The following is a 24,423-nucleotide window of genomic DNA, read 5'->3' on the forward strand; positions in this document are numbered from 1 at the left end:
CCAAATTGGCTCCCCTCAAAAAAAAAAAAAAGTGGACTCATTTTTTTATCTGAAGTAACAGAAAGTATATAGAGTCCTGTCTACAGCCTCACGTAATGCAGAGAGGTGCAGGAGAGAGTTGGGCAGATCACATTCCATTGTGAGCTGGTGATTCCTGTGGGTGCAAAAGCCCAAGCCTTTCCTGCTCTTTTGGAGGGCATTTTTCTCTTTGTTGCTGTGGGGAAGTGCTTGAACCCAGTTTTCCACCATGCACCCTCAGGCAAGGGAAGAGGTAGCCAGGGGAGGGCAAAACTCAGTTCATTTGCAGGAGACAAAGAGATCCCGGTGAGCAATGCCCTCAGATAGCATTTCCTACTGTTTGGAGAAGAGAGCAAGGAAAATCTGGCAAATGTTGGGGAGGGCATTGCTCACGGGATAATCCCACGGACAGCCACCGTCGCGCTGCAGCAGTTATTTGAGAGAGATTTTGGGTGGGGTGACGTGAGACGTCGGACAAAAGTGAAGATAGCCAGCAGTGCTTCAGAGCAACAAAGGGCTGCCCTCAGCCAGTGGTGGAGCACATCTGGCACCCCAGGAAGCTCAATTGGACCCTTGGCCCTGAGCTCGTCCCAGGGATTTCTGACTGACACCACTGCAGTGCATAGGTGAGCTTCTCGCTAGGTTCACTGACATTTCCTGTCACAGTCACGCTGAGGGGAATTTGGTAGCTCCTGCCTTGGGTTGCAGCATGGCTGTGTGTGTTCTGGGTACAGGACAGTGTGCACTGAGACAAAAGTGCTTAATGACGCCAATTACCACGTGCCCAATGCAGTCACTAAACTTTAGTCCGCCCTTCCGTTTGCCCAAACACATACACTCTGGCTTCCCAACTGGCTTCTTTCTATGTGTTGTCCAATGCATGTAGATACCTCCATCTGCCTGGCCTCAGATACAGTGGTTGTTGCTCCTCTATTTGATTGCCAGATGTCACTGGGGAGCAAGATGGGGAGGTTCCTGGATCCTCGGGGCAAGCCAGCCATCACCGAGGGAGCTCGCTGTCCACGCCGGCCGAAGAACAGGAATCCTCGGTGCCTGCCTCTGATGAAGACTCGCCAGCCAGGACCACAGAGAGCTGGCAGTGGCCGCTGTCCTCATCTGAAACGCACAGCAACGTTGGGGAGGATTTTGAGGGATTTCAAACGCCGGCGCGGACTCCAGAGTGCACCATGGACATACAGTCTCCTGGGGATCAGTCACTCAGTAGGACTCCTCAGTTTGAAAGTGACTCTCCTGAGGAGGAGGGAAATGATGAGATGAATGAAGAGCGCTGCGGTGTTGAGCCTGTCCCTAGGGATCGGGGTTGGAGAGGGCAGCCCCAGCTAACAGAGGGAGAGAAGCTGTTGATGGAAACCAACAGTAGGATTGTGCAGCTGCTGGAAAATATCAAGAGGGAGCATGCACAGTCCATGGGTCTCATGTCCCAGTCCATGGGCCGTATGGAGCTGCAGCTGGGCATTGTGGCTACCTCCACAAGAGCCATCCATAACTACCTGTCAGAGATTTTAGCTTTCCTCAAGCAGCCGAGGACGCAGGTCCTTGAAACGCGCATCTCCCAAAGAGCCACCCCCCATGTCGAGTTGACATGTGCCTCGACATGGACTGGTGAGGACGCAGTGGCATCCTCCACTGTGTGCTTACCAGGGGCCGAAGGGACGAGCGACTCTCGCGACCCACCGCAGGCCACCCTGCCTTGTCGCAGTGGCCGGCTGCAGAGAGCCATAACCGAGAGGGCCTCGCTGCCCATGCCTCCACGCCAGGCAAAAGGGGGAGGGAAGAAAAAATAACCACTCCATAGGATTTTTAGAGTTTTTTTTAATGTGCCTGTCCTTTTAATTCTTAGCCATAAGGCCATCGGTGGCAGAGTTCAACCATTTCCTACATTGGCTAACATTGTATTCTGGCTGACTAGATTAGTCTAACATTTTGTAGTTTATATTTGCACTGTTAACGATGTGTGCTGCTGGTATTTGAAGAACATTTGCCTCTGTTCTTTCACTTTAACTTCATACGAGCATTTTTTTACTCTGTGCTAGGCATTCGTTGCTTTTCTTACAAATACAAGTCATTTCTTGAGGCAGCTGTTTTTTGAGTTTTCTTTCTCCATTATCCCACCCCCTCTGAGCAAGCACTCGGGACTTGGTGGTAAGTATAGAGGTCTTGGCAATACTCGCCTCCCAAACTGTGTTCGATCAGTCTTTGCCTGGTGTTTCTGGCATGCCAGCCTGAGGTGTTGGGGTATAGCCTGTACTGGATCATTACCATTCTTATCCTCTGTGGGTCTCACCAGCTCACTTCCTAAGACCCTCGGTGGAGCTAATCCACATGTCTTGGCTATGTCGTACAATAAGTAATGTTGCCAGGATCATACCTCATATTTCTCTTTTTGGGGGCTGTGTAGTGATGTGCCACCAGATCTATCTGGGCACCTGACTCTCGTTTTCAAAGTTCATTTGATGATGGATCTGGTGGCTTGATGGGCAGCATTATACTTTTTCCTCTGAGAGAGTCTGGGTATTCGGAACAGGAGTCACTAAGCAATGTGTTCCACGGGGATAAGACCCATCTCCTGTAACAAATCTATTAGGAGAAGACTGTCCCCTGTAATTATCACAGATATTAATTATTAAAGAAAAAGAAAAAAAAAAAAAGCAACCTGCCTAGCAGCCAGACCTCTTGAGAATGTAAAAGTCATGACATGCTGTTGGGTACTGTGCTACTCTGTCTGTGATTAAGAGCTTTTCATCAGAGACGAGACCTACATCTTTATAAAACACAACTACTTTCTGTGCCATTAGGCCATCCAATTTCCTGAGGGCTGGCACCCTGAGCAGGGCACGGGTCCCATTGGTAACCCAATAGGGCAGATGGAAACGCACTTTGGCAATAAATTACTTTATGTCTGTTGGTGCTGCCTCTCTCGGGGGAATCTAATATAGTGGCACTCAAATTGCTATATGCATGCAGAGGCATCAGACTGGCTTTTACATGTGGTATCCCTGACAGTTCTCCGGAAGGATGCTGCTCCCAGGAGGCCCTGGAGCAGTGGGAACAGGTTCTCACAGGTGTAGCATGGCTCCTGTGTTTGACTCTCAACATGCCGTCGCGACTTCTCGGGAAGATGCAGAGCAGTTTCTATGGAAAATGCCAGGGAACAATCGTAGGCTTAAAAATCCTCTTCTGTGACTACAACTGAGCCATGCTCTTTGGCCAGTGAGACATAGACTCTTCTTCCCTGTCTTCCAGTGAGGCTGAGGTTATTCAGGGCAAAGCAGATCAGAGTTTGTTACTCTACCAGCCAGCCACAAACTTCTCCTGTAAAAGTGTGTGTGTGCGTGTGCTTGTGGCTGTACTCTGCTAAATGACCGGTTCAAGGAGGAAATGCAGCTGGCATGGCCAACCTCCAGTGTAGGCTTTTCCCACATTCCTTCCTTTTGCCTTCATCCAGCTGCATTCCTTTTAAAAATCCCATTGGAGGCAGGTTTCTTTGGGCCACTCTATCAACACACCTCACAGCAGGTGCCAATTTTTGCATCCATTTTGTAGCTTTTTTTCTCTCTCTTTTGTCAGGATTATTTGTAAAGTTATCCTCAGAGAATTTCCAACAGGAGCTTGTGAGCTTCCCCTCTCGTTGGTATGAGGAGTGCGTGCTGCAGAGTATTTGAGCTCACAAGGAGGCTGGGAGGAGAGCTAATTAGTGAGCCTGACAAATTATTCCAGTAGGAGTATATTTGGAACGTGTGGTTCGGATGCAGGAGGGGTTTGCACTCTGGTGCTGTGCAGACAAACAGCTCGCGGCACGGGCGAGTGAAGGTTCGGCCCAACACGTCTTCTTTCTCTGGGGTGAGTCTGAGTGAGGTTAGCTGCGGTTCAGCCAGTCCATTTCCTTGGCCTGAAGAGCACGTTTGATACGGCAGTGAGGATGTTTTTGTTTCACGTCGTGCTTTCACTCCGGCAGGGTGGGGCAGTTGTGGCCAGGAGTTCAGATTTTGACGTTTCCCACGGGACCCGCCATGTAGGATCAGTCTCCAAGTGCTGGCTGCTTCTGTGGCCTCACATTTTTTGTTGTAGTAGCTCCAAAATGACAACCTCCACTCCACCTTTTCTTTCTGATCCAAAGGCAGTAGAGCAAGAGAAAGAGCTGTGCAGTGCTGCTGTTGGAAGTGCCATGCGAGAAAGCCCTAAAGAGTTCCTTGCAAAGCTTTAACCCGCCCTCCTCTCCCATTTCCGAGTGCTTTGGCTAAATGTGGCAAATGGGAGCAGCCGTAGGGTGAGAAGGACTGAAAACCTCTCTACAGACAAGAAACCTGCAATAAACTCATGCAAAACCAGGGTTTTTTTCCCCTCATGGAAATGGTAGATGGTTTTAAGAATGGGTACCAACTGATATTTTGGTCAGATCCAAAATTAGGATCTGACTTCTAGGATTGTCTAGCAAAATCAGTGCAGTAGGAGGGTATGTATGTTTCATCCCCAACAAAATTTTTCATGCTTTTCCAAGTGTCTGTCATGGCCTCATCACTCTTTCCCTGTAGCTTTTTGTTGTCTGAATGGATATCTGGCTACATGTGTCTGTTCAAAATAAAGGGGATCACTTCTTACGTGGTGTATTTCTATTTCTCATGTGCAGATTTTGAGTGCTTCAGTTTCCAAGGCTTCCTTCTTTCTGTATCCCAAAGATCACTTGTTTGGCTTCTGGGATGAGAACAAGGGTGGGAGAGCCTTAAGAGGAATCTCTGCCCTGTTGAAGCTCTTGGTGATAGATCCCCTTATGAAAAGCCTTCAGAAATGTGATGTGAACTTGGTTTTTTATTTTTGAATACATGTGACAATTTTAAGAATTTTTTTTTTCTTTTTCTCCTTCCACTGGATGATTTAAACACCACAAAGAAAAAAAAAAAAAAAAGAAAAGCAGACCAATGAAAAGACTTGAATGCTAACTTCAGCTGAAAAGAAACAGCAACACTACTCTTGTGAGACAGTTCTCAGCAGTGTTCAGCTTACTGGTCCTGCTCAGCCTTTCCTTTCCTGCCTGCTCCCTGACCCTCTGTGACACTGAAATATCCACTTCTAGGACAACCTTCTTCCTAACCCAAAGGCTAAAAGTTCTTCCCTCTCTCTTCTCCTGTTTAAAATATCTTCCTTGCATCAGCCAGATCTACTGTTTAGAGGGATCAAAAGCTCTTTTCCTCCTGCCTTATTCCCATCCATATCAATATCCAGGGCTCTGAGTGTGCTGCTCTCCAGCGAGAGGTAAAATTTAAATCCCTAAATACAATAATTGGGATAGTAACACCAGCTCTAGATCACCAAAAACATGGGGATTTTTCAAGTCTGCAGTATCCTAATGAAGTAACTATCCTTGTTTGACAAACAATCAATTATTTGGGAGATGGAGCTAATTGCTGAAAAATAGCATTGCTCTGACTTGTGTTGTGGAAGTTTAGGAGCCAGCCTGAGGTGTTCCACTCACGGAAATGCCACAGGCTATAAAACTAATCCAAGTTTTGGTGAAACTTCAAAGGAAAAGACACTAAATTAACGTGATACAGGCAAGCAAATGCAATGGAAGGCATAGGAAGGAAAGCTGTTGGCTGTTGACGTGATTCCAGTTTGGATTCTAGTAGAGATTCCAAACTCAAACTCTCCTGGTGGCTTGGGCTAGTGATTTAATTTCTCTGTGCCTTGGTTTTGTAGCAGTGGAAGGGGCAAAAAAAGGAGCTGTCAGGCAATAATTAATGGATTATACTGTACTTCAAGGTCTTCCATGTGAGGGAGTAGCATTTTGTATTTAATGCTGATGAACCTTGTTTGTGACCAAAGTTGGAGACGGGGCTAACACCAGCACTCAGCTTTGGAATATCCTGACTAAACTTATCCCTGTATTTTACCATCACATCATGCAGTAGATCAGAGTCCCAAATCCAAATGTTGAAGTTCTCATTCAGATTTGGACTTTGCCTATTTTTGATCTGCTTCTGACCATGACTAAATGCATTCCCAAACTGTCCAGTTATTAAAAGAAATTTTAAAAAACCAAACCGACAGAAATGCATATAAAAGTTTCATTTAAACAAAGGATGCAGTTAGCAGTGCTAGCCTACAAGTCCAAGAGTGTGAACAAATCAGGATGTTATTATTTAAGGAGCATAGGCATGAAAGAGCACTTCTGGAGTACTTGTTATTGTCCAAAATATCACTGAAATTCTGATGACTAAGTACAGTCTGCTTATCTCTATTTGAAACAGTGCTCTATGGATTCACTATTTCTAAAGGTCTTCTTTCCATTTCTATATAGATATTCTCCCTTCACATTTTGAAGGTTTGAAGAAGAGGATTGTTTTTCGAGTCACACTAAGTAAACATTAAATGCATGCAGGCTTAAAACTAAAGCATGCATGTTATGTAGCAGCAATAAAAAGTGCTCGGCTTGCACGACTTATGATGCTCAAGCGTTGCCTTGTTAAAATGCCAAAAAAACTTTTTCTTTGCATTTTTTTGAAAAGTAAATCTCTTCCTTTGACCTTGCAATACTTAACTTTTCCATTTCTTTGAACAAGTGATATTTATTTTACTGAATGCTTTTATATTACAGATAAGGTGGATGAAATAGTGCCAGTTTCCAAGCCATCAAGAATTGCAGACAATGCAACTGTGGACTCCAGAGTGGCAACTATAAAACAGCGGCCTTCTAGTAGATGTTTTCCCTCAGCTACAGATATGAATGTGAGTGGGAGCCACGAAGTACTGCTTTATTCCTACTAATGTATCTAATTCCTAGTTGATTAAATAATGCCCAATGCTTTGTAAGGGAAGAATTGACATTAATACTATAGCACATATTAAAAACTAAATGCCAGCGCTCTGAAATTGCATCATTTAAGTGCAGAATTTAATCTTACAAAACTTTGCAGGTAAAAAAAATAACTGGTTTTATTGCATTTTGGACATACTTTTCCATTACCCACCTTAAGCTGTTGCCTTGTAAATAATGTCAACACACTCCACTTGCAGCTGCTGTCCTTTCATGAGTGTCTAAACCAAGCCCAGTCTTCCCTTTCTCTCCACCTCCTCCCCAGAAATAACCCCAGATTTTTTATTTTCCATAAGAATTCTCACTTCAAGGGGTAATGGATGAGGCATTACTTCCACATGGGAGAGACTTTCATGTTTTAATGCTGTTGGGGTTTCTGTTTGCTCTTTTGTAGTCCATGTATGAGAGACAGGGTATTGCTGTGATGACACCCACTGTCCCAGGGAGCCCTCAAGGTCCTTTTCTGGGTATACCTCGGGGTACAATGAGAAGACAAAAATCTATAGGTAAAATGCTTCTCTTGTATGGTTTTGTTCATTAATAGCATACTTTTAGTAACTTTGGTTCTTTCCTAAAGTGTGTTTCTCCGACATCTTTACCCCAGTGAGTGGCTGCTTAATCTTTATACAAAGAAAAGAAGTTTGTGTGTAAGGTGATGTGATTTCCACATTTGGCAAGTATGGAATTATAATTTGGTTATTTTCTTTAGAATGTTCCCTGTAATAAGGACCAAAAAAAAAAACAAAAAAAAAACCAAAAAAACCCCACTACAAGCCTTTTGCAAAACATTAGGGCAAAATATGATCCTTTTTCTTCCTTGTTATTGATGTGAAAGCATTGTAATGCTGTGTAGTTTACAAAGAAATCCTGTTGATCAAATGGACTAAAATTCACCTTTTTTTTCATTTCAAATGATAACAATAGATCTTTTTGCAACAAAGAAACAAAGAGCAGACCAAATTTGGGCTTTCTTTGTTCTTGTTAGTAATCTTAGCAGTGACTTTTATCAATTTAGAAACACATTATGCTGATGTAAAATTAGCATCCAAACTATCCCAGTATTACCCAATTTATGTTAAAAGCCATATTTTTAATCATATAATGTCGTCTTTTGAAATGCAACATTATGGGTTTTTTCCCCAATAGAATCTTCACAGTCCCTTTGCTAAATTTCAATTGCATCTTAAAAATTCATTACGTTTCTGAGTTGTTTTATTATATGCATTTGTAGAGTGCTGGAGCAAGGCAGAAGCGGCTCCTCCGCACAGAATATCTTCCCTGTTCAATAGTTTTCAAAGAAAATGTGCTTTTCTACAGCCACCTTGATGATACAAAAACCCCAAACATTTGCCTACACATCAGTTTAATTAAGATTCCGTAGCATCCTTTTCAATCCTGGCACCTGGGTTGAAAAGGTGAAAGAATTCTTATGGTGGGAAAGAATGCTTGTGGTGGGAATCAACCTAAAGGCCTCTTTTGGAATTTTGCATACTCCTCATGCTGTGGGGAATGCATCCTGGAATATTGGGTTGGATGGAGAAATAGTGCAGCGTGAGGGATCCCAGTGGATGTGGCAGTGTTTTGAAAGCACTCTCTGATTTTTCAGGAATAACGGAGGAAGAGCGGCAGTTTCTGGCCCCTCCTATGCTGAAGTTTACCAGGAGTCTTTCAATGCCTGACACCTCTGAAGATATCCCACCACCACCACAGTCCTTACCTCCCTCACCACCACCACCTTCCCCCTCTCTGTATAACTCTCCCAAATCCCTGACAACCCGGAGCTACGGAACGATCAAACCTCCATTTAACCAGAATTCAGGTGCAAAAATCTCTTTGGTTAGGCCCGAGAGCGTGGGGACGATGATAAGGGACAAAGGGATCTATTACCGGCGGGAGCTGGACCGATACTCCCTGGACTCGGAAGACCTGTACAATCGGAGTGCCGCAGCTCAGGCCAATTTCAGGAGCAAGAGGGGCCAGATGCCGGAAAATCCCTATTCTGAGGTTGGGAAGATTGCCAGCAAAGCCGTTTATGTGCCAGCCAAGCCAGCCAGGAGGAAGGGGATGCTGGTGAAACAATCCAACGTGGAGGACAGTCCAGAAAAGACCTGCTCTATTCCAATCCCAACCATCATTGTCAAAGAGCCATCCACCAGCAGCAGCGGGAAAAGCAGCCAAGGGAGCAGCATGGAGATCGATCCTCAGTCTTCGGAGCAGCCGGGACAGCTCCGGCCTGACGACAGCTTGGGAGTCAGCAGTCCGTTTGCAGCAGCCATCGCAGGGGCCGTGAGGGACAGGGAAAAGAGGCTGGAGGCGAGGCGCAATTCCCCGGCCTTCCTCTCCACAGACCTGGGAGATGAGGACGTTGGATTAACCCCACCAACACCACGGATGAGGCAGTCCAAGTTCACCGAGGAGGCAATGTTCAGCAGTGAGGATGGTTTCAGACAGCTCATGTCACCATCTCCGATCCCCGCCCCCAGGGAGCCCGAAAACCTTTTCAACAGTAGTGAGCCTAGCAACCAGAGTGACTCAAGGACATTGAATGCTCCATCCAAAACGAAAGGCACTGACAACAGTATGGCGGCAGCCAAGCCCACGAGCGCTCCCGGCTCGGATAGCTACGTCCACCCAGTCACAGGGAAGCTGTTGGATCCAAACTCTCCACTTGCCCTCGCGCTCTCTGCCAGGGACAGAGCCATGAAAGAGCAGACACAGCAGATTCCAGGAAAAGGGGACGCAGTCAAAACCGACCTTAACAAACCGCTTTACATCGACACCAAGCTGAGACCCAACATGGAAACGACTTTTCCTGTTACTGCCACTGTCACCAGGCAAAATACCCGCGGCCTGTTGAGACGGCAGGAGACTGAGAACAAGTACGAGATGGATGCAGGGAAAGAAAAGAAAGCTGAGGAGAAGAAGAACATGTTGATAAACATTGTGGATACGTCGCAGCAAAAATCAGCTGGCTTGTTGATGGTGCACACAGTGGATACGGCAAAGTCAGATGATATGCCCGAGGATGAGGAGGAAAAGGGAGCTGAGATGGAGCCGAGCCCTGAAAACTCCCCGCCAGAGAGGCCGGAGGGCAGCGAGGAAGCAGAGAGCGAGCTGAGCGTCCCTGCCGCGCCCGAGCCCCCAGCTTCTCCCTGCAAAACCATCGTGGCCGCCAGCTCTGTGGACGACCCCGTCATCCTGCCCTTCCGCATCCCCCCGCCGCCCCTGGCCTCAGTGGACATTGATGAGGAGTTCCTGTTCACCGAGCCGCTGCCCCCTCCCTTGGAGTTTGCCAACAGCTTTGACATCCCCGACGACCGCGCGGTGCCTGGCTCGGCGCTGACAGACCTGATGGCACAGAGGAAGAACGGCACCCCTTCGCCCGGCCAGCCAGCAAACTCCTTAGACGGCAAAAAGCAAGCGGGCCTCTCAAACTGTTTGCCTGCCTCCTTCCTGCCACCCCCCGACAGCTTCGACAACATCACCGACTCTGGGATCGAGGAGGTTGACAGTCGGAGCAGCAGTGACCATCACCTAGAGACAACCAGCACTATCTCAACGGTGTCCAGCATCTCTACCTTATCCTCGGAAGGGGGGGAGAACGTGGATACTTGTACAGTCTATGCAGATGGGCAAACATTTCTGGTGGACAAACCCCCAGTACCTCCTAAGCCAAAAATGAAGCCCATAATCAACAAAAGCAATGCACTTTACAAGGACGCGCTGATCGAGGAAACTGTAGACAGCTTTGTGATCCCTCCTCCCGCTCCGCCCCCGCCTCCCATCAGTGCCCAGCCCAACCTGGGGAAGGTTGTCCCCCAAAGGACATCCAAGCTATGGGGGGACGTGCCAGAGGTGAAAAGCCCGATTCTCTCAGGCCCCAAGGCTAATGTCATTAGTGAATTGAACTCAATACTCCAGCAAATGAACAGAGAGAAATCCTCAAAGCCAGGGGAGGGATTGGAGTCACCGACTGGAACGAAAACTGCGAGTCTCAGTACAAGGTAAAAGTAATTAACCAAATCGTTTTCTAAAAAGGCTTGATCTTTTTTTTTTTTTTTGCCATCCCTTTGCTAATTTCTCCTGTAAATCACATAGATAAAGGAAGAGTGTACTCTGTATTTGCTTAATCTGTGTCAAACAAGAATTTCTTACACTGTCAACATTTGTGTTGCCTGCATGATAGGATAGGAGCTTACTCAGCCTTCAGCTTCAAGGTTTGCACATACCTTTCTGTTGTTTTGGTGTGAATATCTTAGATTTCTCTTTAATTTTTTTTCTCTCTTTTTTTTTTTTTCTCTTTAGTTTCTTTCCTTTTAAAATGGGGTGATAATTTAATTTTTCTTCAGTGTCATGAGGTATTTTGGCTTCAAACAGGTAAAAAGTGTTTTTGCCAAGGGCTGCTTTGCATTTACTATGTGGTCTCGTTTGATTCATGCTGAGACCTCTCCTAATCTACTTAATCATAAAGTATTTCAGAGAATTTCTCATTAAAATTACTTTGCACTGTCCATGTTATTGCTAAACCACATCTGGATGGAATGTGGACATAATATCATGAAAACCACAATTATTGCAAAAAAAAAGCAAATTTTGTATGTTTCATTGGGAGACTGAGGTATTTTTTTCTTGCAAAAACACCATGCTGGCTTAGTTTTTTTTTAAAAAAGGTGCCACCTAAGTCAATTTTATTAGAATTATTCTGATGGTTGATAAATAGCTCAGCCTTTGGAAAGCTGGTGTACTTTGCAAGCATGAAGATAATTTGCTTTTAAGGGAAGGGTGTCTGCTGATTGCAAAGATTGCTCATTCAGAACACAGTGTGATCCACAGCCTCAGCATCACACAGTTAGACATTATTTCCTGCAGGATGGAAGTCATCAAACTGGTGACGGTGAAGGAATTAAATTTTTAAAATTGAGAAATGGGAATAAAACAGAAATTCTGGAATTCCTCTCAGTGGCACTTGACTAAATGGATTAGAAATTGAGTTGTGTCTGCAGGAAAAGCCTTCATACATGAAAAAAACCCACATTATTTTTGCTAGATGTTGGTCATATTTCTTGTTAAGGTAACATGAACATGTTGTCTGTAGCTTCATGTGTATAACATTATTTATCAGCTTTTATTTTTAAACTGAAAGGTATTTCCAGGTTACAGTGGAGATCTTTAGCATCCCTATTTTTTTAGAAAATAACCTAGACTACCAACTACAATGCACTGTAAATATGTAAAAGTATTCTCATTACTGAGAGCAAAATGAAAAGCAGAAGTAAACAGAAATACTTTTTCTGTGAAAATATATTTTTAAAGGTATAAAGGGTGGGGAAAACTTGAAAAACTATAGCACTTCACTAGAGGAAAACAAGCTGTTATGTAAGCAGAAGTAGCCCCATATGTTACCTTTTAGAGGAAAAACTGACTTAGTGTTACAAATTTATGTTGCTTTTTTTCCTCTCCTTGAGGTTTTTTAATTTTTTTAACTCAGCTTTGGCAAATTACTACATCTTCATTATGGAATACAGAAGCTTAACCCCACCCAAAGCATTATTTCAATGGGGCTGAAACCCTGCTTCTTCCCTGAAAAGTTAACACAAACACTCATCTTTGCAAGCTGGAGAGAGGATCCTGGAATGTACCAGAGCCAAAAGAGCTACGAGGGCATAAATGGGATAAGTTGGCAGTGGCAAAGAGCAGGAAAACTCTTGGCTGTTATTTGGCTGTGGGAGAAAATGACACCTCCACAGCATTCCCGGTGGGAACAGGAGACAAGAGGGCTGGGTTTTGTTTCCTGCCATTTTCCAAACTGATGTGATTGCTTCTTAATTATGAGCTGTATTGAAGCTGCTAAAACCACCAGGAAAGGTTGCTAAGGATTTCTTTTTAAAGCAAATAATAATCTAGGAGACAGCAGAAGAGAGCCAGCAATCTACAGATGCTGGAAGTGTGTTTGAAAAGGTGCTGCAGGCAGAGTCTTTTCATCTCAACCAGGGTAAGGCAGAGAGATGGAAATGGAGATGTTCACTTCTGGAATCAGAAGGCCTGTGGTTTTTTTTCACTGCTTTTACTCCCACTTTATCTCTCTAAAAGTTGAATAAATTACAGCCTTTCTAGCCCAACTGCATGGCTGACACAATTTTTTTTTACAAAGCTGTCAAATATTATGACCAAGGCATCTTGTGAAAATTTCAAGTGTAAAAGCTAATGTTTAAATTTCAAAGGTAAAATTCCTGGAGTTCCTTGCTATTTTTTTCCCCCTAATACTCTAAAGCTTGTGACAACCAATTGTTGATCTTGCAGCCCTTCCCTGTGAGGCAGCATTAGAAAGGGACCAAGGAATTTTGGCTCACAAAAAGCAGGGACTCTGCTAAATTAAAGAACAACTCGTTAGCTCTGTGAACAGAGCAGTGATAATAAATGGGCCTGTTCCTATCCTTCAGCCAAGGAGAAGGATTGGGAAGGGTTATAAATAGGAACAGCGTTCACAGGCTCGCTTGGGCGGTGTTCACAGCACAGGCAGCCTGATGAAATTAAAAATATGTATCTGCTTATGGGGCCATACATACAATTATAGGCCAGATTGGAATCCTAAATCCCACTGGGAATTCTCTTTACACAGCCAGTAGATGTAAAACTGGGGCTCACTCTAGGCAATTGCCCTCTTAGGGTGCCACAGGGGTGAATTAGACCACAGAGAGCTGGGTAATTACTGGCTGCAGTAACCCATAAAAACACCTTCTTTGTGTGTTTTTGATAAATGGAGATAAGGAAGAGATGGTCCTGAACAGCATTTCTCATTTATTACATTGAAGCCACCCTAAATTTGCTTTTATTCTCTGCACCTTGGTTTAGCAATCATTTTCCATGGTGTATTTATAGTTTTCCCATGGTTCTTATGGAGACACCGAGCTTCAAGATTTTTAAATAGAGCATGGAAACGCTTGGCTGGAAACCATCTGCTCCTTCATCCTCAGTGGCAGTGGCCAGCCCATGGGATAGGAAAAAGGAGCCCAGCAGGAGAAGGGAAAAGAGGAAGAAGTGAGAGGATGCCCTTGCTTACTTTGTATTAATTGAAGTGTAATTAAAGGGTTTGATCACAAGGTTCAGGAAGAGACCTCCAGATCCCACTCCCAGTTTTGGCCACCATTTACTTTGAGGAATTATGGCCATCAGTTTTGGTGACAGAGGTTTTAATCTGATTTATCCATGTCCTCCTGCAGGCGAGGAGGACAGGACATATCAATCACAATAAATCCAGCAGTGCTATAAATCCACTTGAGAGGCCTCTGGCTTTTATAGGGAGCTGATGAAAGAAGGGGTAGAAGAGCAGAGCAGGGCTTTCCCTGGGAGAGAGGAGGAGTGTTTGTTGTGTCTGTGACCCTGCAGTCCTGTAGCAACACGACCATCAGGAGCCAACCCCTGAGATCCAGGGCCTGAGGCAGCGTGGCTGAGGCAGGATAAACCCAGGGGCTGCCAGGGACACAGCTCAGCCCCCAGGGAACACAGCATCCTGCCTCCCTCATGCCTCTGGAACACTGATAAGGAGTAATGAACAGCAGCTCCTGCTGCTCTCCACCAGCACCACACCAAAATGATCCATGGCTTGGCCAGAAGGAGAAACACTTCCAGTTTTTCTGTCTTTGTCCAGCTGTGTTTGCACAATCCTGTGACCTCTGGGGCACATTGGCATCGCTGCTGGCAGTGGGAAATACTCATGATAAATGTGGGAGTTATGGAGGCTGCTGTGGAAATTGAGTCCTCTAGGAAGAATAACCTGCATTGTGCTGGAATAACAAGTTTTAAAAGTGAAACTGGCCAGTTTGAGTGAATGAATTCGTTTTTCATTAGTATTTGGAGAAGTTCCTTTTATTTTTCCACAAGCAGGTAAGAACAGAACTTAGCAGTGAGTCCTTTATAGAGAGTGATCCTACATTTGGTTTATGGTAAAGGATGTCTGAGTTTGGCAGAAGATGAAATAAGTGCCTTGATTTTTCACTTTGCTGCTCTCCATTAGACTCATTTCACATCGTTAACTGTTTGCCAGCCAATTGCACAGGATTGCTTGCTTTGTCAGTGATTTCTGCAGTGTTTCAGTCATTCCATTTTGTCATTTTTATTTGCTGTCATGACTGCTGTTGTCAGAGGAGGGCCATGCTGAAGTGCCATGAAGTAAGTGCCAACCATAAAGCATAGACTATTCTGTGTTGTACATTCTGCTGCTTTTTAATGCTCACCCATTGTTATTGCATTTCAGTGACTTTGGTGGTGACTGTGTTTCTCACAGTGCAGTGTGGATTAGATCATCCTAATCCAGAAATGGTAGCCATCCTAAAATGGGACCTAGGATCATCTCAAGGTGAAATAAAAGCCACACTCATCAGAGGAGTACTCAGAAAAATGTGTTGGTAACATGAGCATATAAGACCAGATTCCTGAATGTGTCTGAGCACCTAAACAAGGGGCAGGACTTTTCAGATATGGCCAGGTTCTGCCAGATTTTGGGAGGTGGAGGGGTGAGGAGGGATGATTAGTACAGTTTTACACACCTGTGTGAGGCTGAAAGTAAAGACAAACCAGCCTGTGTGGTCGTCCTGTCCTCGAAAGCTGTGGAATTCCCCCCGTTCTCCTTCCAGCTTCCCTTTCCCCTGCAGTTATCCAAGCAGAGAGGGCTGAGGCTGCCTCCTGGCCTAGCACCATCCCCTTCCCTCTGCTTTCCAGACGTTTCACATGGAAACTCCTGCTCCTGCACAGACACACTCCCGCAGACCTTCCTGACTGTTCCTCGCTGGCAGCAGACACCAAGCAGCTCTCAATTCTGCTCCCCAGATAACGCCCTTGTGAGGAGCTCTGCATCCTGCCAGTCATCACCTCAGCCCTTGTTCTTCACCTGCCCCCAAAACAGACAATTCTTTCTTGCTTTCCTGCTGTGCAATTTGCCTCTGACAACAAAGTAAAAAAATTCAGAGGTGAAGGCAAAGTTTGGGGTTTGTGCGGCCTCCAGGATCTGTAAGAATTTAATTTCTTGCCGTACCCCTACACAGGGACTTCAGTTATTACTCCTCTTGGTTTTTAAGGTGTTTTCCTTTGATACAATGGAAAAGCTGTGTCAGAACCAGCAAGTCTTCTGGAAAGTTCTAGGGTAAAACAGCTCCCAGGAGCTGAGAATAATGTAGGGTTTTTTATTTTTCGATGGGAGCTGCTGCACTGATTTGCCTCTGATATTAAGTTAACAGTAAATTTGAATCTTGCAAATATAATTTAAAATTTAAAATAATTTTTTCCTACAAGCCTTGCTGATGGCTTTTATACTTGAAGGCCATGTGGTTGTGACATATAGGTTATATATTTTGATTTTAATATGAAGCAACATAATGGGCATTGCAATCCATGCAGGCTCACAGCAGCAAATGTTTATAAATTACCACCATATGCTGATTCCAACAGAGCAAATTTTATTTAAAATAATTATCTGACTTTTCACCTTTTTTTTAAAATGAAGTTTGGGGTTTGGCAGGTTTAATATGGATTTAACATGTTTAGGATAACAGATGATCAAATAAGGCATAAAAAATTGCTCTGATTAAAAATCTGGAAACCCCGTAACACAGCAACCCAAGCCTGCTCTCCAGCTGGAATGTGCTCGCTCCTTATTGACCAGGGTACCAACCAACCATAAAATGCAAGACAGATGATGGTTTCAAGGCTGTGTCTGCACCCCAGAGCATGTGGGAGATGTCATAAATTATAATTTAGGATGCATAGGAGTTACATAAATATCCTTGGGTTTTTTTTTCCCTTGGATTACAATTACAGTGCAGCATGAAAGAATGGAGTTGATATGGCAGGTGGAAAAAGGGGAAAAGAACGTGGGAAAATAATTTTGGAGTGAAAGGCATGGAACTGAAAACCTGGCAGTGCTTCAGCAGACTTCCCTGAGCTTCACCAAGTCTGTGCCCATGACATGAGAGCTGAGCACTCACATGGCTATGAACTGAGTTGATGTTGAAACCTCTGCAATCAGCTAAATTATCATATCACTATCTCAAGAGTTTTGTTTTTATAATCAACAGCCCTGAACCTCTGGCTTGGAAAAAGCAAGATGCTCTCAGTTCTCCTGCTGCTGCTTGCAGCCATGTGAAGCCAATGTTTAGATCCAGGCTGACAGGAGGCAAAGGACCAGAATGCCTGGGATGCTTTGCTCACCCTGAGTATTCCTGCCCATGGGGCTGAGAAAGTTAAAGAACACAAGCCAAGGAATACTTCAAGTGAGAGCACAGAGTTTACTTTTGGGGGCTTTGTTTCTTCTCTCTTATCACCCTTTATTTAAAGGAAGAGTGACAGCAATTTCCTGAGCAAGACTGGCCAGGCAGTCTTTAAGAGGAGCAGTCTGGAGGAAAAGCAACAAGATTTGCAAAGCACTGAGCCTGGAGCTGTCATTCAAGCTGTAGAAATTATCTTTCATCATCTGGAATAAAAGAAGGTGTATTTTCGTAATCCATTTGATCTTGCCACAATGGGTGTAAATACAAAACCCTAATTTCTAGTATTTGCAAGACAGGAAAGTAGGCAAAGATCAGGGAGTCATTTCTCTATTTATACAAAGCTCATTCTTGCCATCACTAGGATAGCACTACCCCAACCTTTTTCAAAGCAGGCTTTTTGTTGGATTTAAATTATATCATGCCTTACTAATGAGTGTGAAATCCTAGTGCTGAGGTAAAGGAGGTGGAAATAACTTGCTCCCCTTGGTTAGTAGAATTTAATAGTCTCTTGCCACAGACTTTTTATTTGTAAGAATGCTTAGCTCCAGCCTTGGAAGACAATGAGAGGCATTAGGTGCCAAAAACATCACAGGAAACACTCAGAACCTTGCCAAGTGTTTCCTTTCTGTGTTAAATTACAAAGCCATAAGTGCTGGAAGCATTGTTCCTACTGGGTTTTAAGTGAAGTACCAATCTTCCAAAGAGATCCCCCTGTTCCTATTGATATCCATGGAGCAGCCTGTGGGAAATCAGTGGGAATGTTGGTGTGAATTAGATGTGAGCTCTCCCAAAAGTGATTCTCGGTGCTCTTCTCATGACAGGGAGCTTTATTTGAATGGGACCTGCCGAGATGTTGGTGTGGCAGAGCTGTACCTCTCTGGGCTCTGGGTTGGTGTGAAGTGCCAAAGCCCCAGGGATGATTCAGGGAATACTCTCAGGGCTCTCCGCAGGTAGCAGCCAGCCAGGGAATCACTGTATCCGGCTCAGGGCTGCAGTCTGGGAGAAAGGGATTAATAGTCTATTTGTTAGCACAGCCTCATGTTGCCCTTGCCCTGGTTTTCCTTCATCTCCTTGAGTTCTTTTCTGCACAGCAGCGCAGAATTAATGCTGTGCTGGATTCATGGAAGCATTTCCATCTGACAGCATGCACTCAAGCCATCCTCAGTTCCACCCAGGCAGGACAGGCCAGGTCTGGGGACAGTGTGGCACTCAAAAACAGAACTCAGAAACAGAGGGCTTCTGTCAGGGTCTGCACTGGAAATCTCAGTAAAGCATCAGCCACATCATCCTCTGGACTCCATGGCATTGCTCCGAGGATAAATAATCCCTTCCTTTGGTCTGCAAGTGCTTTAAATTAGTTGTCTGAACGTTTTCTCAGTTGGCAGGTTATTTCTGGAGTGAAGAACGCTGGAGCTCCAGGCATCCAAGGGCTCTGTGGAGCATCCTGAAGTGTGCACGCTGACCGGCAGGCTCTTCCCATGGGAGTGAGGGCTGTGGGGCCAAGCCTTTGATGACATGAACAGACCCAAAGCTTCTAAATTTGCTTCTGTAGCCAGCAGGCAGAAGCAGAGGGTCGTGTTCCTTCACCCACCCTGTCAGGCTGGGCATCAGAGCGAGCCTCCCAGCGAGGTTCATGCCTGCTTCATTTGGAATCTAAAACTCATTTCCTTGATCCCAGCTACATCACCTCCAGTCATGCACAGGAAAAAGAACTTTTGTCTCCTTAATTTTGTGGTGAAACTGCCAGAGTATAATTTCTCTGTGGAAGGAAGTAGACACTGAGATGTTTCAGGCACCTTAGAAGGACTGTTTTATGATTAAATCATGGATAGAAAGGGAAATAAGAGCAGCTTGTTCTCTAAACAAACAGCACTACAAACATTCTGCAAAATTCACTGAGTGAAGCCCAAAGATCCAAAATCCAGTGCTCCTGAAACTTTCCACTGCTACTGTTATTAGCTATGTTATGTGTAAAGCCAGAACTGAAGGATTCCAGCCCTCCACGTGGCAAAGGGAAGGTCAACTTCTGGTCGTGCTTCGCCGAGTACAAAGTGCTTGTTCCACTCAGCACTTCTCATTTAACCAGGAGTTAATTTTGGGAACAGGTATTAAAAAGTGGTGTGGTCTGGAAGGTGTTTTTTCCTGGATTGCTCATAAGCAAATGTTTTGTCTTTAACTGTGGCTTACCATTGTTGCTGGTTTTCTGGGAAAGAGTCAATGATACTATTTTTGTACTTTTAGTTAAAATGTGAAACTACCCAAGCATTCCCATGCTGCAATTGCCACGTGCTGATGGGGCCATCCTGGTGGCCAGCAGCTCTAACTGTGCCTGTCTGTTTGCACTTGCAGGAGCACGGAAGTCATGAGTACTGTCTCAGGTACACGAAGTACAACAATCACTTTCACTGTCCGACCCGGAGCCAGCCAGCCGATCACACTGCAGAGCAGGTCCCCAGACTATGACAGCAGGACCTCAGGAGCAAGGCACGCTCCCAGCCCTGTGGTTTCACCAACAGAGATTAATAAAGACATCCTGCCTGCTCCTCTGACTGCTTCTGCTTCAGCCTCCTCTCCTTCTCCAACTCTGTCTGATGTATTTAGCCTACCCAGCCAGCCCCCTTCTGGGGACTTATTTGGCTTGACCACAGGGCGCAGCAGGTCTCCTTCTCCCTCAATATTACAACAGCCAATCTCAAATAAGCCTTTTACAACTAAGCCTGTCCACCTGTGGACTAAACCAGATGTGGCAGATTGGTTGGAAAGTCTAAACTTAGGTGAACATAAAGAAACATTTATGGACAATGAAATAGATGGCACACATTTACCAAATCTACAGAAGGAAGATCTGATAGACCTTGGAGTGACTAGAGTTGGGCACAGAATGAACATAGAAAGAGCTTTGAAGCAGCTGCTGGACAGATAAGAATAGCTATTTTGCCTCACAAACTTCTGTTGATAACTAGAGATGGGCTGGTACTGACATACCCCAAATGCCTTGTCTGTCTGCGAGTGCCAGCAAAATTGGGGGGGAGGGGGAAAACAGATGAATTCCTGGTACTCAGGTGATGCAGACTGTCTGCTACATGCCCAAACACAAACCTAAAGATGCTAAAGAAGTGGGGCCATTTTATTTCCAAGCTGTGGGGAGATGTGAGAGAGAGACAATTGTTAACTTTACAACTCTTGATACTGCTCTTGGCCGGGACCATTGTGTGATGATTTTCTTTTAAAATTGCAAACATTTCAGGGTTTCTTTTACTGACAGAAAAAAAAATATTGCATTTTATTTTATTCTCTTCTTGACATACAGTCTCCAAGCAGGCTTCCTTCCCCAGCCCTTTGTTGATTTTAAGAGGACAGGTTGCTCCATTACCACTCAAACCTAGTTTTATCAGCAGCAGGGATATTGAGGTGGGCACAGGAGTTCATATTCCTCTTTTTTTACTGGCATAGCTCCCTGATCTGTTGGCAGTGAAGCTGGTTGTTCTGCTGGGGTCAGTCCAATGGTAACCTTGCTCTGTTTTACCTGGTATTTCTTTATTTCTGCAGTGGTATTTAGCACTCTTCCAAGGTGGCAGAACAAGTTCAGTGCACGCTCCATTGACGTGGCCTGTAGGATGGTGCAGATGTTGAGTAAAGGCTGAGGAGGGACCACACTTAGAGGTACAGAAAAGTGAAGCTAGTTCGAACCTGAGACCCCCTCCAGTTCTCAACCAGCTCAGCTGATGCTGAGTCAAAATATGAGCTCCACGAGCCAGGACAAACTTTGGTGTGCAGGCACAGCTTTGGGACTTGACAGTGAGACACTGAGAGAGGCTGAGCCCTGGGAGGTGCTGCTTAATTCAGTGAGTGGTAAGTGCCTGGGTATTTTGAACAGCAGGCTGAGAAGGAAGGAAAAGAGAGATGAATGTTCCCATTGAAGTCAGTGGGAAGTGTGCCAGGATCTGAAGTGAGAGAGGGATTTCAGCCTGTTAGGATGGAAATGCTTCAGATCCTTGAGAGGAGGCAGAGAGGTGATGCCAAGATGGAAAGAGCTGTCGAGTGTCTCGGGGTGCGTTCCGAGAGCCAGGAGGGCTGGGAGGGATCCAGGCTCTCATTTTGTCACTGCTGGCAGGAACTGGCTCTGGACAAGGACACAGGGCCGGGCACTGGCCCCCAGCCCATTCCTTGGCACGAGAGGTGGGAGCACCCTGCCAGAATCCAGTGCTGGGAGCGGGGCAGAGAGAACTTTCCAGGAGACTTCTGTCAGCAGGGGAGAAACACCCACAGCTGGTTCACACAGCTTTGTTTTAAAAGAATAAAAAAAAGATTTTTTTTTTCAGCTTTCAAGTTAACAAGTCTCTCTCTGCATGTTTGAACTCCCCCTTGTAATTAACACCTCTGAATATCTGTGAGTTTTGTAGGACTTTCTGGACAGAATATTGAAGATGTTCAAGGCGGGTGAATTGGGTGTGGATGGCTAAACTGCCTCCCTACCAAACTTTCAGGTTCCCTTGCATTTTGCAAGGTACCTGAACTTTCTTTCCTTGATATGGTCCTTGATATGGTCCAGCCTATCTCTAATTTTTTTATTATTGTGATTATTTTTTGCTCACAAACAAGTGTCTAATTAGGTCTGCAACAGCCCTAGTATGAGTACATAAAGTTTAGCATTTTAAATATCTTTCTTTACTGCAAGTTTAAATAGTTGTACAGATAGTTTATAAGCACAATATTTTAAGAAAATAAGTGGCTGGTCTACTGGGCAGCCTTTGTGCCACTTCAGTGCTAGGAAGTTAAAAACAGAAAAAAAAAAACCAAACAAAAAAAAAAAAAAAAAAGGAAAAAAAAAACTTTTTGTGGTTTACTACTATTTCTGTGGAATAATTATAAAGTCTTGACCTTTTTAAAATCAACCTCATTTGGATGCATCTGAACCAGCAGAGCTGTGTTATATTTTCTATCTTTGCTAGAACTTCTACAGAGGAGGATGAATATTTCTTCAAAAGTGGTTACAGTTACCAACGCATTGGAAACTCATAAAAATCAACTTATTTAAGCCTCCTGCCCCCTTTATGGAACAGCAAATCTTTTGACTTAACATCTGTTACTGCACTCTGTTTGTATTTGGGGAGTTCCAAGGAACCTTGTCATAAAAACGAAGCTCCGAGGCGTTTTGCTGTCGAGGAGTGCTGAGTTTTTCCATGGGAGGTGTAGAAAATGGCAGTTCCACTCAGACAGGTTGATGTAGGCAACTTGAGGCCATCACACACTTTAAGAAGTGAAAAAAAAAAAAAAAAAAAAAAAGGTAATTTAGCCATCTTTTGTCTTCCATTTGGTGATACAACAGAATTCAGTAAATAAACCACTGATGCCATGCTCTCTTTTTTTTTTTTTCTTTTTAAATTTTTTGTTTGTTTGTTTCTTTGGGTACAGTTGCTATTACCTCTATAACACGTGCCAGAAATGCGTTAGGAAATAAGTACAGTAGTAAAAGGAAAAAAAAAAAAAACCATAGAAGTTGACTTTTAAAGCTGCTTTTTTTGGATCACAACCTTCCTGTTGGTTGAACTTGCCCTGAGCAAGCGCTGACACACCCAGTGACCCCCAGGTGGGACCGTCCCTTCCTCACCCAGGTGTGGCTCCTGCTCCTGCATCTCTTCAGGTACTCCAAGGGCAGGCACAAAACGAGCAGAGGAAAGAGCTGTAAGGGAATAGTTTTATTTTTCACCTTGTGTCCTATGAAGCAAAAAGGTAAGGAGACCTGAGGGGAGCTACTTGGACCACCAGAATGCACCTCTGCCAAGTCGAGTTCGGTCTCCAGCTCTGAGGGGTGGTTTGAAACAAAAAAAAAGAAAGCAATAGTAACAGATAACGCCGTGGCCTCCGAGTATTTTCACCAGGGGGGAGGAGAGAAGACCCATTTCTTTCATGCTACTCTGATAGTGAAAAACAAAGTCATTAGAGATCTATGATATTCTGGGTTTTAGGATCAACTTTTGTTTATATACTGTAATTTAAATAAATTGCATTTACATGCCTAGTTTCTGTAATATTTGTGTATACAATACCAAAATCTTACAAGATGTAAATTGTGTATAACTGCACAGACTCCTTGCCCTAGGTGTCTGAGAACATTTTAAGTTTAATTCATATATTATAAAATGACTAGATGTGACTGTTGATTTACAGGATTTACATATCACAAAGAAGTTAATTATTTGTGGTACTTAAGTTAATAAAAAAATAGTGATTTTTTTTTCTTTTCCTCTCAGTTCTTAGAAAGCATTACCCAGTTGATCTGGCGATGATTATGTGTATGAGCCACAAATATTGATAATTTTTCCATTACATTTTTTCTTTTATTTTCTAGATACTAATATGTTTCTCGCTATAGTTTGTGTAACAACTTGTGTTCACGTTATCTATGTTGCTGTAATTTTTGTGCTTTAATTCCTCTTATTTCAACTGATTAAAAAAAAAAAATCAAGCTCCTGTAACTTGCACTTTTCCCCAATCCTTAATACTCTTGTATGGCAACCAAAATTACTGTAAGAAATAAATATAATATTGCACTAAGGGTGTGGTTCTGATTGCAAACAGAGAACACTGTCTGGATTTTTATTAAGAAAGAAAAAAAATAAGTTGCCAAAAAAAAAAGTTGCAATTTGTCATTGAAAACGCATAAAATGCTTTAACAAAATGTAGATAGAACTAAGGGAAATTATTGATTTATTGTTGGGAAAAGCATTTCCTGTTTAATTTTTTTTCCTTATGCCGAATGTTCTGTTAATTTACTGAATTTCAGGGGTCACACTTGAAATCTGGAAAAGCAGGAAACTTTGAAGGGGACAGGTAGAAAATTGCATTATCTGATTTTTTTTTTTTTTTTTTTATGTGTGGAATGTTCTTTGTTGGGGGGAACGGCACGCCCCGAGCTTCAGTGCTGCTGCTCTGCGATTTCTCGGGGCACTGAAAAGTGCGGGCTTGGGGATTTCGTTTTTATTTGGGGCTCTGGGGTTTCTCTGGGGCAGAGCAGCTGCGCAGAGGGGAGGAGGGAACAGCGCTCCTCGTCCGACTTTGTGCATCTTGTCACTTTGAAATCTGTACCAGCGGGCTCTGTTTGTACTGTGAATAAACAAGGCTGCGAATGGAAAAAAAAAAAAAATACAAAAAACAACCAAAAAAAAAAAAAAAACCAAACAAAAAAGCGAGGAAACAATTCTCATCTTCTTTTGGCTTAAGTTAAAGATTTGTTTTTCTGTCTTTAAATGGTGATGCAATGAAGAGTATTTTTTATTTTTATTTTCTAAGATATTGGAATAAATGCCT

The 24,423-nt window shown here is 44.0% G+C and overlaps 1 protein-coding gene across 2 annotated transcripts in view; it reads left to right on the plus strand.

The window, feature by feature from the left end:
- SHANK2 (SH3 and multiple ankyrin repeat domains 2) overlaps window positions 1-20,350 on the plus strand; it is a 240,978-nt gene extending 220,628 nt beyond the window's left edge. For both annotated transcript variants that reach the window (XM_041459183.1, XM_041459184.1), the window contains 4 exons: window positions 6,632-6,762; window positions 7,245-7,377; window positions 8,457-10,854; window positions 19,462-20,350. In XM_041459183.1, the coding sequence (XP_041315117.1) occupies window positions 6,632-6,762; window positions 7,245-7,377; window positions 8,457-10,854; window positions 19,462-20,035 (3,236 nt within the window). In that variant the 3' untranslated portion in view covers window positions 20,036-20,350. The remainder of the gene's footprint in view (window positions 1-6,631; window positions 6,763-7,244; window positions 7,378-8,456; window positions 10,855-19,461) is intronic.
- Window positions 20,351-24,423: the final 4,073 nt, after the last annotated feature.

The sequence above is a fragment of the Pyrgilauda ruficollis genome, unplaced genomic scaffold (assembly GCF_017590135.1).
Source record: "Pyrgilauda ruficollis isolate IOZ18807 unplaced genomic scaffold, ASM1759013v1 scaffold132, whole genome shotgun sequence".
Lineage (NCBI taxonomy): Eukaryota > Metazoa > Chordata > Aves > Passeriformes > Passeridae > Pyrgilauda > Pyrgilauda ruficollis.